Raw genomic sequence first — 20,770 nt, forward strand, 5'->3', positions numbered from 1 at the left:
TTAGGATTAGTCTTGTCCAACGTGTCATGTATTTAAGATATTTTCATATCTTATTAAAATATTCTTATTAGAGTTCAAGTAGGATTAGTCTTTAGTTTAGACATGTAATCCTAGTAAGATTTGAACTAAATCAATGTTATTTATTTGATGTAGTCTCCTCAGTATATTTTGCTCGGTTATTGTTAGTCTCCTCCCCCTCCCCCCCTATGTAAGTGTATTCATGATTGATAATGATTTGACCTTTTGACTTCAGTTGAAATTATTTTCATGAGTCCCAAGCTCTTACAGGAAAGCTGAAACTAATGACTTGAGTGATCCACTATGTGTATCCTGACGTCTTTGAGCATTCTTTTCTTAACTCTACTTGCTATTTATCAGAAAGTCTCAAGCTCATTTGATGTTCGATCATTTAGGATTTAAAATAGGTAGCAAATGAAACAATTGAGTTTCTTTCTAATCATCATACTCCATATCTAACATAATGGTACAATTTCCCATGAAAGATGAAATACCCACTTTGCCTAGTTCTTCTTGAACTTTACAATATGCCTATATATCTCTTTATTTCTTCCTTTTTGCCTTATTTTTGCGATTTTACTCCTTTCTCTCGTATATTCTGCATTTGTCTCCTTACTCCCATTACATTTCCAATTTCTTTCATTTAGGTCCTCAAGTTTATTGAAGCAATTTAATCAGCAAGTCAATATCTCTTTGTTTTTCTTTTCTATTTCTTATTCTTTTCTTCATTTCTTAGTTTTCTTGTTCTAGGTCTTCCATGGCTTTTAGAACTAAGGGCCTTCAACCACTCTTTTCACCTCTATACTAGTTGATGAGAATATTAAGGATCATGTTTCTACCTAAAGGGAGGCAAAAATTCCCATCTTCTCCTTCTAAGAAGGGCATAAATGACCACCATTTGTATCCCTTAGAAATGAACATTGTCTAGATTGAGTTTGTATAAATTATAACATCCTTAAAAATTACAGTTTAAGAGAATATCGTCAGGATTTTTTAGAGAATGGTACTCCTAAGCTCAATTACATAATTACATATAAGGAGCTCACCTAAAATTTGGTCTCTAATTTCCTTTAGAGCCCTTCCTTAAGGTTATAACTATGTATATGAATGTCTCTCTTTCTCAACTTCATCATATTCTTACGTTTAGATATAGCTTTGTAAAATCTTAAAACAACTCCAGCTACTTATCTCTTTTTTATTTTGTATATTACAACTCGGGCCTTCGAGCATGCCTCCATGTACCTCTAAGCTCGGGCAAGTCATAAAATTATTTATGGTCTTATCTCTTCAACCAAGAATTGACTTGATCAATACTTTCTAGTTGCCTATCCTATAGACTTTACTGATCTCCCAAGATGGTGGCTGCCTCCATTTCAAACACTCAATAAATTAATCTTAAGGTGGGCCTAATGGACAAAAGAAGTTTTTAATCATTAGGAATAGATGGATACCACTTATGGTGTCTCCTATTAAAGCAACTTGTAGGTGAGTATAATACCGTTGAGTAAGAAAGTGATCTATGTGTCACTCTTTAGGTATGCTTACTCACCTTCTCTTATTTTATTTTTCTCATGTTTCCTTATTTTATATTTAATGCAATCTTTTTCTAAGTGATTGATTTCGAACAATTGAAGCGAGTTAACGCCTTAAAATGGCAAAAGAAGGTACTTCTGTTGCACGGTCACCTCCCTAAATGTGGCATCTCAGGAAGCAAGTACTTTTAGTACTCTTCCATCTCCCTCTCCAATCTCAATATATAATGAGTTTTATAATTCTAAACTTTTTATTATCGACTCACTAATCCAACTCTTCCACTAAGCAAAAGACCCCAAATTAAGGACGATCATGTAGAGGTGGATGCTATTCACTCTTCTTCTAAGTTCAAATCCTTACACATTCTTGGAGAGACAATACATGCACACTCCTTTTGTTCAGACTCATCCTCGCACTGAAGAGCTTGCTCGACTGATCAACTTTGCTAAGGAACTTCATACTCAATAAACATTATTGCTCTTCTAGGTAAGAATCGTTTTCCTCTTCTTTCTTTCCTTTTCAACTATTTTTCCTCAATATTATAACTTTTACCACTTGTAGGTAATCACTATAAAAAATTCTCAAAAGAAGCATGAGCAAGAGCTAAGAAAGTAAGCTTTTATGGGCTGAACTCGAGTTGAGAATGTTGGGTACTTGCTCCATAAACAAACATAAGACTTTGCTCTGAAAGAGAAAATAATAGGATGTCAAGCTTAAGTCTACCAATACTCAAGTTGAATAGGCTGCTACTAAACTTAATATGGTTATGTTTGAGAAGAAGTTTGCTGACTGAAAATTTTATAGAGTTGGAGCAATATATAACTGAGCTTGAGCTTGATTCCGGCAGCTCGAAGCCAAAACTTGATGATCAGTTCGCTACTAATTAGAAATTAGAGGCGATAAACACAACTTTTAGCAAAAGCTGTCTTTTTCTCTTACCGGCATTGAGGAGGATGTTAAAGAATCTATCAGTGCTAAATTGGGCGACTAAGTACTTAACTTTATGAATGAGCTATATATTAAAGAAATATAAACAAAGCTCCAAAAGAAGCTATAGGTTGAGATAGTTAAAAAGCGAGCTTAAGAAGCAATTGAAGTTGGCAAGCATAACCTAGGTTTTAATATAAATCCTTTTTCTAATGAATGAAATGATTTTGTTGTAGATAGAGATCTCCATTGAAGCTCAGAAAATGGTTTATAATGATCCCTAAGCCAAAACACTTGTAATCTTTTTTTCATAAAAGACTGTTTTCTAATTTCATAAATTCCTTCATGATTTCTTTAAAATATTCTACGATGAAAAATAATTGAAGAAGTCAAACCTCAAGGTATTAATAGAAATAGATGAGTATAAGAACTTTTACAGCCTTTGTAGTAGATATTTGAATAGCCTTATATATATATAGGTGAGTAAGAATTACTTAGCTTAATTTCTTTATATGGCGAGATTACATACATCTTTTTGCCATTCTCTTGATCATTTTTTTGCTTCAGTAATGCAAGTAAGTTCTTGATGCTTCTAGAATGAGCTTGATATGCTAAAAGTAGCGAGTAAACAACATTAAAAATATACTTTAATGCTTTAGAACTTATTTTGCCTAAAGTGGTGAGTAGAACAAAATAAAAAATATGTCTTAATGCTCTATAATAAGCTTTAGAGGCCTAAAGCAGTGAGTAAAACAAGATTAATGATATGCTTTAATGCTTTAGAATAAGGTTTTTATCTCCCTAAAGTGGTGTATATAACAACACTAGCAATATGTTTTAATGCTTTAGAATGAGATTTGAACACCTAAAGTGGAAAGTAAAACAACATTAGCAATATACCTTAATGCTCTAGAATGAGCTTTTGACACCTAAAATGATGAGTAGCACAACTCTAGTAATATGCCTTAATGCTTTAGAATGAGTTTTAAGCACCTAAAGTAGTGAATAGAATAAGACTAACAACATGTCTTAATGCTTTAGAATGAGCTTTGAACATCTAAACAATATTAGAAATATATCTTAATGCTATAAGATGAGCTTTAACGCTTGAAATGGCAAGTATAATAGCACTATAAATATGTCTTAATGCTCTAGAATTAGCTTTAAGTACTTAAAGTGACAAGTAGGACAACACTAGTAATATGTTCTAGTTCTCCAGAATGAGCTTTAAGCGCCTAAAATGGCAAATAAATAGTAATAGTAATATGCTTTAAAAGAATTATTTTGATGATAAAGATAAAAGATATATACATCTAATGATAATACTTTTTTGTTACTTGCACGTTCTATTAACAAGGAAGTTCTCTACCTGCCACGTCAATGATCTTTGTATGCGCCTCCTTTGAGCACTTTAATGACTATGTACAGTCCTTCCTATTTCAACTATAGTTTTTTTTACTCCAACTCCTACTTTATCATGTCAGCTCTTCTTATCATGAGCTTAACTTTACTAAATGTCTCGGGCTTGACTCTTTAAACATGATTTTTTGCTATCCGCTGCTTATAAGCTTCATTTCTTATGTTTGCTTATACTCTTCTCTCTTCAAGCAAGTATAAATATAATCTCATATTACTTTTATTCTTTTATTCACCATAATATTGCACTCTTAAAGTTGGCATTCCTATTTCAACTAGGATGACAACATATTTCCTATAAGCCAGCCTTAATGACGTTTCTCTTATTACTATTATAAGAGTGGTTCTGTATGACTATAGAATATCTTAGAGCTTCTCCACCTATTCGCCTCACCATTCTAAATTGATCTTTATAATTTACATTGTCAAAATACTTCTTGTTTTTAGTTACAATATATGTGATAGCAAATCTGTACATGATTTCTCTCTAAAAAATATGTTGTTTTCTTCTCAATAATAGTGGCTATTGCTTTAGCTTCCATTCATTTAGTAAAATGATCAATTGCTATCAAGAGGAATTTATTTTAGCTAGTTGCAAGTGGACAAGGTCCAAGAATGTTCATCACTTATGCAGCAGAACGTCATGGACTAGTGATTGGGATTGTAATACAACTAGAAGATTGTGATGTTCTAATGCTCTTGTCTTTTAGTATAGGTCCATACTATTTTTTTACATCCTTATGCGTAATGGCAAAAACTATCCCTATAAAAGCATTTCTAGCAATAGTTGTTTCTGCTTTATATGCTCCACAAATTTCTCCATATATTTCTTATAGCACATATTCACCTTTTTCTTTTGTTATATGGACCAAAGATCTAATAAAAAATTTATATCTAATATTCTCACTTGGAAAGAATACATAAATAAGCTCTTGCTTATCTTAGTCACTAAATTTTTATCTTCTTGTAATTTTTCTTTTTCTAAGTATTGGATGATCATACTCTTTAATAACAAGTGCCTTCTCTCTAGCTATGCTGGGTGCCTCAAGCAGATAAAAAGATATATTTATCCTCAGTTTTCCTTATAAGCCTAACTTTATTAAGATATTTGCTTCTTTATTATCATCTTTTGATACCTGAATGATGTTTCATTTGTCTTCACTCATATATTTTTCTTAATATAGACTTTGCCTAGTTTACATATTTCACTAGATCTCGATGTTTGGTCTTAAAAATATCTATGATTAGTTCACGAACAACATAAAGTCACTGATGATGCTTAGATGTTCAACTTGGATTATAAGGGTCATTTTTAGGCCAACAAGTAATGCTTTATATTCAACTACATTATTTGAAGCTTTGAAATCTAGCTTTGCCAAACATCTTAAGTAGATGTAGTTCGTCCCTTCCATTAATAGCCTGCCATTGCACATTCTATGTTGGAGGCTCTATCATTATATAAAGACCATTTAATTAAAACTCTTATAAATTTTCTCTTCAACTTTATACATATTCATTTTTGCTACAAATTGAGTTTCGTATCGAACTTCAAATGCTCTTGCCTGAATTGACTAATGTATAAACCTTTCAGACGTTTCTGATCTTTGTAATGCTTTCCTTAGTGGTTGATTAATCATGACCATCACTATATGTGCTTGAAAATATTATCATAGCTTAGTGATAGTCATTATAATTAATAAAGCTAGCTTCTAAATCTTTGGATATCTTATTTCTATCCCCTTTTAGTTCTTTGTTTGCATAATATGTAAGATTTTGCTCTCCATTATCTTCTCCTCTGAGAACTAATGCAATTATTTTAGTTATGCTGGACATATATAAATCTAAATTTTTCCCATGTATTAGCTTGCTAAGTAATACATGGTGGAGACCTTAGAAACCTTTTTAGTTCTTCAAAGGCTTTTTGACATTTTTCAATCTATTGAAAATCCTTGACCTTTTTTAATACCTTAAAGAATGGTAAGCATCTCCTAGCCTAACAAGAGATAAATGTTTAAACATAATTATCCATCTTTTGAATTTTGGTACTTCATTGATGTTTCTTGGTAGTCTCATGTCCATGATTGCTTTAACTTTTTTTCGAGTTTGCCTCTGTCCCTCTTTTAAAAATCATAAATCCTAGAAATTTTCCTACTTTACATGCACATTTCTCAAGATTGAGCTTAAGACGATATCCCACTAGGATATTACATGTCTTTTCCAAGTTCCTAGGATGATTTTTTGCTATGTCTGATTTGACAATCATGTCATCCATGTAAACTTCTACAGTTCTACCAATTTGGTTTAAAATATGGTGTTATCCGATATTTGGTAAGTAACCCTTATGTTTTTATACTAAATGCTATTATTGTGTAACAAAAAGTTCTAAGGTTGGCAATAAATAATATTTTTTCTTCATCTTCTTTGAACATAGGAATCTAGTGATATCCTTATGCGACAACAATAAGACTATAGACCTTATATCCACTAATTGAGTCCATTAACTGATCAATATTTAAGAGTAAATAACTGTCTTTTAGACATGCTTTGATCATATTCATAAAATCCCGCAAATTCTCTACTTTCTATTTGACTTTTTCTTACTAAAATCATACTAGCCACCGATTTGATGAATCTTACCTTTAGCAACTTGTTTACTTCCTCTGCTATAGAGAGCTGCCTTTCATATACGAAACTTTTTTTCTTCTATTTATTGGCCTGAAGCCATGATTCACATTTAACTTACATGTCATTATTCTTGGGTCTATTTCTTCTATGTCTTTTAAAGTATAAGCAAAAAGATATTTTTTTTAGCAGAACTTCTTTTGTGTTTTGTATGACTTGGTAAGGTAGTTTTGTTCTTACGTATACTATTTTTTATGAGTTTTCTCCTCGAGAGAACATCTTTAACTCACCCATTGTTTCAACCTTAGTTATATTTTCCTAATCTAGATACAGATTGTATCTATCGTAAAAGCTCCACATACTTATTTATTTTAATGCCATAAGATGGCATTCTCTTACTATATTTTTATTTCCATAAGTGTAATAACCTTTATCAATATTTTTACTTTCGAGTAACTGATGCTTGTTTTGCTTTTTTCTCCATCAACATAGGTCTTCTAGAAATCACATCTTATGTAAATGAATTATTACTACCATAAAGAATATCTTAAACTTCGTGGTTGAAACTTTTACTCTATGTTCTTTTCCTATTTCTTCTCTCAATTATATTGCCAGCTTCATAGTTTCTAAAACTTGTACCGGCTGACTACTTAGACTGAAAAAATGAGTTAAGACAGACTTTAGATTCATTATTGCTCCTCTAATGGCTTTATAGTATTCCAAAGTTATGATGTTAATTAAGCTTCCATGAACAACCTTTTGACCTAGTAGTACTCAATATACTCTAAAATAACCAAGGTATCTTGATGAAAAATCTTAATTTCTTCAGTATCTTTCTTAGAATACTAATGCTATGTCAGGGAGCTTTTGTTGTTCGGTAGTTAATACTCTATATTTCTTTGATCATCTTCTTAAGTTTTGGTAGAAAAATTGCTCCTCTAAAGATGATATTGACTTCTCCATTCTCTTTTCTTTTTTAGACACCTTGGTGATCTCTTTTCTCATAGGTATCTTTATCTCTACTTGTTCTATTATCTTTACGATCAACAGATTCTTTCAAGCGGCCATGTTGAATTAGCCTTTCAATACAGTCATTTATATCATGTCCATGGCTGGTGTGGAACTTATAAAAATTATCTTTATGTCTCATATCTACACTTTGTCCTCTAAGGGATTTAAAATATTTTATATCTCCTCTATTTCTTTGAACCTAAAGTAGAATATTTGTTGAAGTGTCAAGTGGAATAAAATCTCTATAATCACCTCTAGACTCAGGTTGTTTATTCTCCTTATTTAATCTTATTTTCATTTGAACCTCCTTTTGGTCGGTATTCTAAATTTGCAGGCTTTCCAAATCGATAATCTTCATTTAGTGAGATAAACTATCAGTCTATGAGTTTGACATACAACTTAGAAGAATATATAGTTAAGGAATATCTAGACTTGCTCATGCAAGTATTATCAGTTGTTGTATCAACTGTTAGGTCATGATTTAGCTTCTCAACCTAGACAACTTCTTTATTAAATCTTCTAGTGAATTCTTTAAGCTCTCATCTTTTCTCAACATATATATATATATATATTATTTAAGTCATTTGATCTCATTATAAGAAGGATGCTAGTAATGAACCTTGTTCTAAAAAGAGAACCCAACATCTCAAAATTGTATATCAACCCATCAAGCAAACACTAGTACCAGTTTTAGACATTTTCTTTTAAAGTAGTTGGAAAGATTATGCATCATATTGCATCTAATACATTATACAATCCTATTTTTATAGGGAAGTTAGAAATATGGCTTTGAGATCACCTAACCAATTGTATGAATCTAAAGGTGGTAGCCTAAGTTTTTCTAAAAGATGCTCATCTAAGATGGTCGGACATAACATATATGAAGCTAGAGGGATGCAATTTTCAATGTTTGATAGTCTTCCTAAGCATTTGACTAATATTAACTAGAGAACCTGTCTAAAGCAAAGACATATTTTATTTTTCCGAACTTTTATTGAGCATATTTCCATAACGACTGTACATCTTCTCTATTTGTCTATTATACTAGCCTAAATATTTTTTTTCTAGAGTTAATTGCCATATAGTTTGACTTTATGGCATGTTTACTGGATTAATTTAAGGTTCTTCAGATATCATTTGTCTAGGAAAAACGGACTAAGATAAGGGTGTATAAGGATAAGCTCCTATCTCTCTACTAATTACGGTTATATAATCTTCTATTGGAGGTGCTCCATTCCATGTTGCATTACCATTAAAATTTTGCTATGGTATTAAGTTTTGATCTCGAAAGAGTGGTCTCCTCAAAGGTTGCAGTATTGATGTTCTAAGAACGGGCTAAGTTCCTAATGGTAGTCTTAATGTGTTGTTAACTTTAGTTGTTGAGTTTACTCTAGATAGAGGAAATCAAATATTCTCGTTGGTTGCTATTGATTAGCTTGCGATTTGATTACTATAGAAGATATTTCTATATCCTTTTTCTCTACATTTAATAATCCATCAAAGAATGAATAATTATCAAGAAAAATCTTCTGGTTGACTTGAGCACTAAAGTTTCTACAAAACTTTATTAGAGTACTGAATAGCCACTTACTTTGATGAATTAAGTCAGGAAAGAGATCTTAAAAGTAAAAAAGAATTAAATTGTACTAAAAATGTGTATATGTGAGTCTTTTTGCTCATACTTTTATAGAGGCTCTGGTATCATCTTAGTCTTACTCAGAATAGGAAACCTATGTGAGAAACTTTCACTCCTTCTAAGATTAATCTTGTTCAATGAGTCATGTATCTAAGACATTTTCATATCTTATTAGGATATTATTATTTGTGTTCAAGCAAGATTAGTCTTCAGTTTGGAGATGTAATTCTAGTAGGATTTGGACTAAGTCAACTATTTATTTGGTATGGTTTGCTTGATATATTTAGGCAAAATGCATACTTAGACATCTAAACTATCATTTAGTAACTTTACACCTTAATTTTAAATTATTTTTATAATTTCTTAAACATTTTCTTGAACTATGTTTATGATAACAATAAAACACTTAGACATATTATATATGAATTTGTTGAATGAGGCACATGCCAAAAAAATGTTTAAATATCCCACAAAATATAAATTGAGATATCGATCAGATTAGCTCAAAAGTCAAAGTGATCAAATGAAGATGTCTGAATATGCATTTTGTCATACATTTTAGTCCATTATTATGGGTTCTTAGAACATTTTCAATATATCTTTTATATATATTAAACTCTTTAGTTTAAGGAGTCATATAACAAAAAGCTAAACTTTACTCTCTACTTTATATTTAATAAATGCATTACAAATTTCTGTATATTTGATTAATTGATACTTGTAATTTTTATTTTTCTATTGTAAAATTAAAAAGAAAAGAAAAAAATAAAATTATTAATACTTATAAAAATAAAAGCAAAATAAATAATAAAATATAAAAAATGCATTAGACTTATATATATAACATATTTTATTTCTTATATTTAAATATCTTTTAAAATAATTTTTATTACAAAAATTATACTCCTTAAAATAACATAAAACACCAATTGGAGATAGATTTTAATATCATATAACTCTTTCTATAGCAAGGTGTTTAAGTATTAATTTCTCATTTATTCATAGGTGACCTTAAGTCCTTCTATGTTTCATTTGTATTGCTCTTTTTCCAACAACTCTGACTTTTACTTATCCTTATTCATTCAATCAATTAACCACCTTGGATTTGGCTTCCAATAAAAGGATTTGACCGAATTTTTATATACTTGACATATAATTAAATAATAAAAATTATCTATTAAAAGCAAAAAGAAAAGGATTATGGAAATCTACTCATATTATTTTTTTTTTGAAGACTTAACTTTTATTTTATAAATTAGTTTAACTCAAATAGTAAGAATATTTATTTTTAAAAAATAAAAGATTTCAAATTCGAGTCATTTCCCTCATATTATATAAATTTTCATCGAATATAAAATAATGACTATTTTTTATTATATAATTTAAAGCCAATTAATCCTCTCACGAATAAGGAAAACAGGGATAATACATTTTCAAATTACTTAATTCTGCAAACCAAACCCACTCATTTACATGCTAGCAATATTTCATGGATGATACTATTCAGTTTGATACTAAAAGATGACAATGGTCAAATATGGACAAATCTTCATCTTCCAAACATAATTTTGAATCTTTTAACCTATTTTCAATTCATAATTCAAACTTTGTAGCCTAAAGTTGAACCTTGTAAAATAAATAAATATTTTATTATCATTGTAAGTATAATTTATTCTCTTATATTTAATATTAAATAAATCATTAATTATATTTATTAATAAATTTATGAGAAACTGATTTTGTTCTTTCTTAAATAATTAATAATTCTATTACTTAATAATTAATAAAAGTTAAAAAAGTAATCTATATAATTATAATTATCAGAGAGAATATTTAGAATAGAATGACTAATTATTTATATATTATTCTTTTTATATTATATTCAGTTGAAATGGATAAATTATAGAACTCATTCTCAAATTTAGATTTAATGCGTTTGATTGAAATGAAAGCTCATTTAGATTCATAAAATTTGTCGTAATTAAATTAAAATATAACATAATAATAATATAATTTATGAATCAGTTCCATTTATTTTTTTGCCATTTTCTTTCATATACTATTTTTATGAAACTTTTTATTATGAATTATTCAAAATACAATATAATTCCATTTAAAGTAAAACTAGTTATTATTTAACTCATAAAATATATGAATTTAATTATAAATAAAACGAATTTCTCAATAAATTTCAACTAAAGATATAATATTAGTGTTTGTTATTTTAATGCTTATTATTAATAATGAGTTTAAGATATAAAAATTACTAAATAAAAAAATTTTAAAGTCATTAAATACAAAAAAATTTACACATGCGCCACTAAAAGAAAGCAGTAAAATTAAATTTATATTTTTTATTAAAAGAACTTTTAATAAACTTGTAGTTATTGTAAAATTATTTTAAAATATGATTTTTTTTTTATGCCAAACACTTATAAAATACATATTTTGCCTGTATTTTTATAATAATTTTTTAAATTCATATAGTAACTTATTAATTTTCAGTTTATACATGCAATTTACTTTTAATATATTAATTTTATACTATTTTATAGTTTTATTCTTTGTGAATTTAGTATATAAATAATTCTAAAATATAATAAATTTTTTATTCATTAAATATTAATTATAAGAGAATTTACTTTTTTATATAATTAAACCTCATTTAGCTTTTATTTGAAAGATATTAATATAGACCTAGATGTTATAAAAGCCCAATTATTAAAAATAATCTAAACTCATAAGTTACATTTTAATTTGAGATTGTGTTAATGGAAAATATATTAATTAGTTTTATATATGTGTATATATATATTAAAAGTTTTATTTGAAAAATCCATTATATATAGTAGAAGTTGACTTTAAATAATAATTCAATGCAATAATAATTCTTACAAAACATAAATATAATCAATAAAAATCCGACTAAAAAATATAGTAATCTTATATAGTAAAATAAAAAGGATAAATAAAAAACTGTCTTACAATTTTTAGTACGACCTTTTAAATAAAAAGAAATACATCATCACGAAATATGAGAAAAAAGTATTTTATTATTAAAAAATTTTAATTATATAAAAATTTAATAATTTTTTACTTTGATAAACTATCATATATATATATATATAATAATATGAATTTAGAATATAATAATTTAAAATATTATTATTTAATCGTGAAATACTGATATAAAATCAAAAAAATTTTAAATTATGATTTGATAGGTAAGAACCAAAATTTTAATGAGATGTCTATCTCAAATAAACCTCTCAATTTAAATGACAAATGCTCTTATTATCCATAATTTACTCGAAAGAGGACTAGGAATTTCATGTCCGGACAATGATAAACCGAATGTGGTCTCATATTTCGCTATGCTAATGCTATGCAAGAATTTTTGGGTCGAAGGACATGCAATGAAGACCAAATATCGTTAAAAGGAAAAAACGATAAATAAATAAACACAAAGTAACGTACACTAATAAGGGTACAGAAAATGGGAAATGAGGCAAAAAAAAGAAAAGAAGACATGCAGCCGCTTTGCAAGCTGTTCTTCTTAATAGCACTATTTATTTGGTACTTTGCCTTTCTCTCCCTCCCCCTCTCTCTCATCTCTTTCTCTCACCAACAAGTCTTGCTCGAATCTCTTTTCACTAAACAGCTTTCGGGTCCTGAAAACAAAAGGAGAGGACCCATCAAACCCATAACACACACACATATTAATATTATATATTTAAGGGAAAAACAAAAAGGGGAAAGAGAGAACCTCTTATAAGTCATGGATTCGCTTGTTGTGGTAGAATTTCAAGCTCGTTTTCTGGGGTATCTCTTTCTCATTCCCTTTCACTTTCACTTTCACTCTCTCAAGCTTTCACCTCTTTTTCTTCATTTGGGTTCCTTCTGTTTTTTCCTTTCCTTTCAATTCCAGCATACAATTCCTTTATTTACTATTTTTGTTCCTATCCTTAAGGAATTTCCCTCTCCTCTGCAGGTTTCGATTTTTGTTGTAATGCGGTGAGCTTATTGGGTTGTGATTGTTCCTTAATTCTGAATATGGATTTCTCTTTTGAGGGTAAATTTCGATTCTTTTTTCTTTTTCTTAGATTCATTTGTTGGATATAACGGTTTCTGGGATTTGGTTTTGATGTGTTTTATAATGCCAGCAATCGAACTGTTGCGCTGTCTCCTGTTTATTGATTGTCTGAACGGAATTCCTTATTGTGATTTGCAATCTGCAAGAATTAGTTTTGTTTTGTAATCTTATTGATTTGGGTTTTGGTTAAAATTTCTGAATTTTCTTTGGCCTAAGAAAAATTACTGCTTTTAAGCTGTTAATTACAGAAAGTTGTTGAATTTTTGATAGCCAATCTCTTTGTTAGTATTCAGCATTCAAATATTCTTTTTCAAAAATATTTTTATTGTGGTAGGTATTTTTTGGAGGTGGGTGAACTCTCTTTTCTCTGCTTATTATATTCTTGCATTATGTTGAATTTTGTATGTATTTGTATGGTGGAAGTAGGATTATTTTAAATGATGGACCAGTATCCTTTTGGCGTACCATTATGTGAATTAAGGCTTGCTGATGGCCCCTGAGGGAGTTTAGAGGCACTTTAGAGCTGAAATCTTTTTTTTTTTTTCCTTTTCGTTTTCTTTTTTTGTTGTGTAATTCTACAATTAACTTGTGTATGCATGCTGGCTCTTCTTATAAGGTTACTCTATAAAATATACTGTGTTGATGTAGCTGGAGTGTTTTTATTAATCAAGTCAATTATTTGTTTATATGTTTGGTGTGTTGTCAAGCGAAGAAGAAATCTATACTAAAGAACTTCAATGATTCAATTAGTTATTAACAAAAGTTAACTTCATACTGGGTACATTCAGTTAATTAATTGAATTCCTGTGGTGTTGTCATCATCTTTTATGTTTCCCTTTTTTTAAAAAAAAAAAGAATTTTCGCATGTCAAGCATCTTGGTCCAAGACATCTTAATTGGAAGAAGATATAAACATTTTATGTTCATAATTGGACTTTTGATAATGCAAAGGAAGACTTATATGGTTATATGTGTTTTATAATTATTCATTATTTTCTCATCTTTTTTAGCCGTGTAAATATACATACATGAATGAATACATGGTGGTTTAAATTAAAACCTTTTTGCTTTTTCTGACTTGTTTTAGACAAAGTCTACAAGTGAGATTTTATATATTGTTTTTTCTTCCTGTCTCCAGGAACTGCACTTGATCCATCAAAAGGCACTAAGCTAAGCATGGATGAAAAGAGAGAACTTGTCTATCAATTATCGAAATGCTCAGGTGCCTCTGAAATGCTGCAGTCATGGAGCCGTCAGGAAATTTTGCAGATCCTGTGTGTGGAGATGGGAAAAGAAAGGAAATATACTGGCTTGACAAAGTTAAAAATCATAGAACACCTTCTGAAAATTGTATCTGAGAAAAAAGCAGGGGAGTGTGAGGTGACAACGGATGCTGAGACAGAATCATCTCCTGCATCAGTACGGAGATCTTCCAAAAGGCAAAGGAAAATTGATAATCCATCACGGTTAACTGTTCCAGTGAACTATACTGCAACTAGCAATGCGGGAAATGATTTAGCTAATGTTATATACTGTAAAAACTCCGCTTGCAGAGCTACTCTAAAACAAGATGATGCATTTTGCAAGAGGTGTTCATGTTGCATCTGCTACAAGTATGATGACAACAAGGATCCCAGCCTTTGGTTAACTTGCAGCTCAGATCCTCCATTTCAGGCTGTTACATGTGGCATGTCATGTCATCTTGACTGTGCCTTAAAACATGAAAGTTCTGGCATTGGAAAAGATGGATATGATGGGAGCTTTCGTTGTATAGCTTGTTGGAAAGTGAATGATTTACTTGGGTAAGTATTTTAGCACACTATTTTTATTCCTAATCTTAATTCTTTCGAAACCTGTTACCTCGGTCAAAGTTATTAGATCCTAAAAAAGTTGTGAATAGAAAATGATGGTCAGTCCTTTCTTCCTTTCTATTGTTGTAAGCGATTATTAATTTGATGGCCAATTTTAGTTTATGTTGTAATACTTTTATTCCTCAGAACTGTAGCTTTATTAGCAAGAGCTAAAAGAGGAGGGCCTTTTCTGGTATAAGGACTAGGAAACTGCATCACCTAGTTTTACATTGTTTTTGATTTAGAAAACATGATTCTTGTCATTTTGTGTAGTTGGTTTGACACCTTGATCACCAGAAAACTTCTGGCTTGATGTCGTGGAATTAAGGAATGTGATTACAGCCTTGTTCTGGGACCAATACATGCTTGTCTATCGTGATTGATGTGTTTGGAGTGAAAACAAAACATTTGACAAACAAAATGAAGTATATAGGACTTAGGATGCTTCTCCCTGGCTCTATATCGGATATCATAATGCTATGCCAAAGAAATTTAGCTTTAATTTGTGTGGATTTTTCCAATTAGCTCATTTATATTTCAGATTTGATTTCTAATCCTTCTAATATTTCCTTCATCCATTTATTCCTGGGTACTAGTCATGGCTCCTGTTGACTCTACGGGTGCAATACCTACAAAAACCGCCTTCACTTTTGATTTTCTGCTATACCTCTTATTGAACTAAGACAGCACATTTCATAAGATAGCTTTTGAAATTATTTTTTTCCAAAATTGGCTTAATAGTGAATATCCTGCAGCTCTCCATCCTGCATCATTATTTGACATTTCAATTGACCTCTCTCAGCTATTTCACATCAATTTTCTCATTCTTTGCTCTGTCTTGATCCTTTCTATTATTATACCTTTGCCAATTGCTCAGGGTCACAGACTACGGAGTACAAGAATGTGGGTTTAAACTGTCATCCACTATGGTTTGCTGTAGTCATTTTAACCATATTATTTATTGAGTTCATATAAAAATTCTGGGGAGGGGATTGTAAAAACTTGATTTATGTTTCTAGTTTTTATATGTGGGAATTACACACAGGTTCTACAATCAACAGTTTGTTTGTTTGTTTTAGCAATGACTGAGGTGTAAAGTTTTGTCATACTCAGTAGAGGCCCTGACAAATTAACCTGATTGATGTGCATGTGAATCTCTGATTTAATTGACATGATGTGAAGGATTGATCTATCAAGTAAAATTGCTGGAATTGGTTTCTAAAATTATATTTGAATCGATTATTTCCCACTCCTGTTGTTAGGACACCATGTCAAATACTGCTATATCCTCTGTCCATGTGGTGCTTAGACTAGATACCTGGCAGGTTTATCATCTTGATCAAAAGGAAGGAATTTTAAGAACTGCCCAGAAGCTCAAACTTGAAAATTAGTTTTGCACATTGTTCTCGTATTTAGTGTTAACTGTTGTTTTAAAGCTTTTGTTATGTTAGTTGCTGCCAAGGAGAAAATTGAAGCAACTTTAGTAAGAAGTTTAGCTATAGCTTTAATTAAATGGGCAGTGTTTTCATGGAACTTTTAAGTCATCTTACCTTATTAAAATGAGAAACTGCACCTTCCTGGAGCTCTGGGGGAGTTCAGAAGATCTTCTGAATATTCAAAAGCATGTGGCATAGTTAATCTCATCAATATGGTTGTGATGAATGTGGGAGAATATGTTTTAGCACTATGGAATTATGCCCATCAGTTGTGCTTCTAGCTGGTCTTTTTCTCTCATGTTTAACAGTGATGCAAGGCTTGTTTAAGTGTCCTCCTCCCCTTCCTCCTTAGATTATGTATTTTAATTTTCGTGTTCATAATCTACTTTGATGTATTCTTATCAACTTTTCTTCAGATCTTTTGCCATATTAACTTATAAAGGTTATTTATTTTTGGTGGGAGAGAAAAAAATAACTTGGATATCTTTTTGCATCTGTGATTAATTCCCCCCTTTTTTTAATCTAAAAAGAAAACCTTATGTTAAAGTGCCTTATGAAATTATTGGTTTAAAATCTCTTCATGGAACTTTCCCACATTCATGAAATTATTTGGAACTTTTCTTATTCTTGCCAAATCAGTCAAGTCCTTTACTCTTGTCATTAGATTGCTGAATGTTCATCTATAACTTATGCTGGTGATCATATCCTGTTCATGGCTTGGGAAATAAGGATCTTAAGAATTTAACTTATGTACTGACTTTTAGACTATGCAAATCCAAAAGTGCATAATACTTTGCATCTCTTTGCAGCTTCTTGAAGAACTTGGAAAAATCTTTTCAATGTTATATTATGAAACTCTAAATTTCTTAGAACTTTGGCTACATGTGTTTGATATGGAAACCTTTTAAGGTGACCTTATGAAATTTTGGGATGTAAGCACATACCATAGTTGTAAGTTGCTCTGTTATGCATTGTTTGTTGCATTGAGTGAAACTTTATGAACATAATAAAGTTTATCTAATTGTGTTGTTGGCATCTTAAATATCTATAGATGCTGGAGAAAACAATTATTGATGGCAAAAGATACCAGGCGTGTAGACATATTATGTTATCGCTTATCCTTGAGCCAAAAACTTATTAGCAGATCTGGAAAGTATCAAAACCTTTATGAGATTGTAGATGAAGCTGTGAAGAAGCTTGAAGATGAAGTGGGCCCATTAACTGGCTTACCTGTAAAGATGGGTAGGGGTATTGTCAACAGGCTTTCTTCCGGACCCGAGGTTCAAAAACTGTGCGCTTTTGCTTTGGAGTCCCTGGACAAATTGCTTTCAAGTACCACTGCGCATTCATTTTCGGCTCCTGTGATAACAGGTAGTTCTTATTTTTTGGCACCACTATGTTGTGTGACTATTGATTTTACATAGATTAAATAATATTCAGTTGCTTCAAAGCTAAAATTTCGTACAAATTCTTTCATTTATTCAATTTGAAGATATTTGCAATTTTCCTTTATGATGCATCCCAATTTAATCTTTGAATCATGGAAAGTTATTAGGCTGTTGCCAGTGGAAATATTTATGTCTTGTATGCTTGTTCTGAAAGTGAGTAAAGTGGTTGGTATCACGACTCTGTATCCATTTGGTACCAATACTTTAAGTTTTTTCTTTTTGGTACTAGTTTTCCTATTTCTGTTTCAATTTAGGGTACCTATAACTTCTTTGGCGTATTTTTACTGACGTGACCATTGAAAATGGAATATTTTAATTGATTTGCCAGATCAGCAATTTTAACTCACTAATAATTCATCTTACTAAAAACATGGGGCCCACCTTTAAATGTATATAGTTAGAAAAAAAAATTTAAAGGGGAGTCTCATATGCTTAGTAGGATAAGCTATTAGTGAGTTGACATTGCTGATATAGCGAATCAATTAAGAATATTTTATTTCCAATGGCTACATCAGCAAAAATTCATCGAAAAAATAATAGGTACCCTAAATTGAAACAAAAATAGAAGTATTGGTATCATAAAGAAAAACATTAAAGTATTGGTACCAATTGGATATTAGGTCCAAAGATTTGGTACTTAAGAGGCAATTTGTCCTCTGGAGGCATTATTTAAGAAAGCTATTAATCTCTTTGCTTCTTGTGTGTAACAATGCAGATCTAAATTTAACTGCTTCAACAATTGTCAGAATTGAAGATGTAAATTCCACTTCACTTACTGTGGTTTTGGGTTCTGAAGATACTTCACTAGATACTGTTGTTGGCTATACCTTGTGGCATCGCAAGACTCGAGATACTGGTTATCCAGCAGAACCTACATGCACACTGTTTGTACCAAATACAAGGTTTGTTGTCACTGGCCTTTGTTCTGCTACAGATTATCATTTCAAAGCTGTTTCCTTCAATGATGAAAGAAGGGAAATGGGCACTTGTGAAGTTCGGTGCTGTACCCAGGATGAAGTTCCAAACTGCTCGGCCGTAGAAAGAAGTCAAAGCCCAGCAACTAATTGTAGCAGTCTTTCTAATCCATCTTCAGTGGAAGATGAAACTAATCACAATGCTCCATGTGGCGACCAGACCGTTAACCGAGCATACAATTATCCTAGTTACTGTAAAGATGGTAACAAAATTGTCTCTTCCAATGTACTGAATGGTATTATAAGTTGTGCTGGCATGGGGGAAGGTAGAACCCTTACAAATGCAGTTCCCTTGTTAGATGAGGAACATACCGTGCAGGTAGTTACCTCCATGCCTTGTTGTGATATGCAAAAGCTTCAGAACGAGCATTCGCACGAGGACCAAATAGTTGATGAGACGAGCACCGAAAATGGGTCCGATGCCCCTATTCACACTGACCTGGAATGTGTGCCATTTGAGGGTAAGGGTAACATAGAAACTAGCTTGCCCATTACTCCCTGCAAGTTGGACATGATCAAGGACGGGCAAGGAAGACATGGAAGGTCCAAGTCGAGCAACAAAGATCTGTTAAATGGGACTGGGAAAGGAGAGGAGCCCCAAGATGCAAGCACTTCAAAGAAGCGAAGCGGGGAAAGACGAGATGAAGAGTGTACTCATTCAGACAGGGATTTTGAGTATTATGTGAAGGTGATCAGGTTGTTAGAATGTGAGGGACATATAGAGAAAAATTTCAGGCAGAAATTCTTAACTTGGTATAGCTTGAGAGCAACCCCACAAGAGGTAAGGGTTGTGAAGGCATTTGTTGATACCTTCATTCAAGATCCAGCATCTCTTGCAGAGCAGCTTGTGGACACTTTCTCAGAATGCATCTCAAGCCGGAGATCATCTGTTGTGCCGGCTGGCTTCTGCATGAAGCTTTGGCATTGACAGCCTTACTATATTCCTTGAATCAGATAACATAGTTCGGGGCGCAAACCTGCCGGGGTTTCTTGTAGCAGTAATTCTTTAGACTCGATTAACATTCTTCATTCAGACTGTTATCATTTACATTTGTCATCAGCATGGTGTAAGAATGTCATTATTCGTTTCTCTTTCTCTTTCCAATTATTTTAGCTTTCGGAATCGGTTTAATTTATTTGCTATACTGCTTATGAATCAATATAAGTTGCTATACTGTTGGGAATCTGAGTACCCGATATTTTACTTAAGAGTCGAACCCACTATTTTACATGGGATGTAATCAGAGGAATTTGTTCGAAAAGCTTAGCTCGAAAAAAAATTTATTCAAATTTATTTGATTAATTAAACAAATTGAGCTAGAGCCTTAAAAATAGTTGTTTTTATTAAGTTTGTGAGTTGTTTCTTCCAATGAATTATTATATATTACCCTATATATATATATATATATCTATATAGGGTACATGCGCGTGTATTGATAGAGTTCAAGTAATTTAATATAAATTTTGTATAAATTTTTATAAAAATTAGAGACAAAAATCATTAAAAAAATATATGATATTTTAAATTTTTTTATTAACATATTAATTTATGTTATTATTATAATACTTCATCAGTATATAATTATTTACTATTTAATATTATATTATCTACTAATTTATTAAATAACTTATATAAATGGTGAACCCATGGAGCCAATGCCCATTGCAATCCTTAAGCAAGCCACCGCTACCAACGGAAGCACTATGATCCTTATAGCTCCCATAAGTATTCAAGAGGACTTAACCTGCAGGCGGAGGATTCCAGTTGATAAGAGAAGAAACTTTACGTAGAGAGGAGCCAAACACC

General features: G+C 31.0%; 1 protein-coding gene across 1 annotated transcript; it reads left to right on the forward strand.

Annotated features, from left to right (window-relative positions):
- The first annotated feature begins 12,731 nt into the window (after positions 1-12,731).
- Positions 12,732-20,147, forward strand: LOC8260293 (VIN3-like protein 2). Its single transcript, XM_002530990.4, has 5 exons — positions 12,732-12,985; positions 13,155-13,235; positions 14,394-15,057; positions 17,593-17,912; positions 18,705-20,147. The coding sequence occupies exons 2-5, from the start codon at positions 13,217-13,219 to the stop codon at positions 19,889-19,891; spliced, it is 2,190 nt and encodes a 729-aa protein (XP_002531036.2). The 5' UTR covers positions 12,732-12,985; positions 13,155-13,216; the 3' UTR covers positions 19,892-20,147.
- The last annotated feature ends 623 nt before the right edge of the window (positions 20,148-20,770 follow it).

The sequence above is a fragment of the Ricinus communis genome, chromosome 3 (genome assembly GCF_019578655.1).
Source record: "Ricinus communis isolate WT05 ecotype wild-type chromosome 3, ASM1957865v1, whole genome shotgun sequence".
In the NCBI taxonomy this organism is placed as follows: domain Eukaryota; kingdom Viridiplantae; phylum Streptophyta; class Magnoliopsida; order Malpighiales; family Euphorbiaceae; genus Ricinus; species Ricinus communis.

Bases quoted from the DNA above. Each gene is read 5' to 3' on its own strand.
- LOC8260293 (XM_002530990.4), top strand. The intron at 15,058-17,592 runs GTAAGTATTTTA...AAATATCTATAG, and splicing joins AAAGTGAATGATTTACTTGG to ATGCTGGAGAAAACAATTAT. The intron at 17,913-18,704 runs GTAGTTCTTATT...GTAACAATGCAG, and splicing joins TTCGGCTCCTGTGATAACAG to ATCTAAATTTAACTGCTTCA.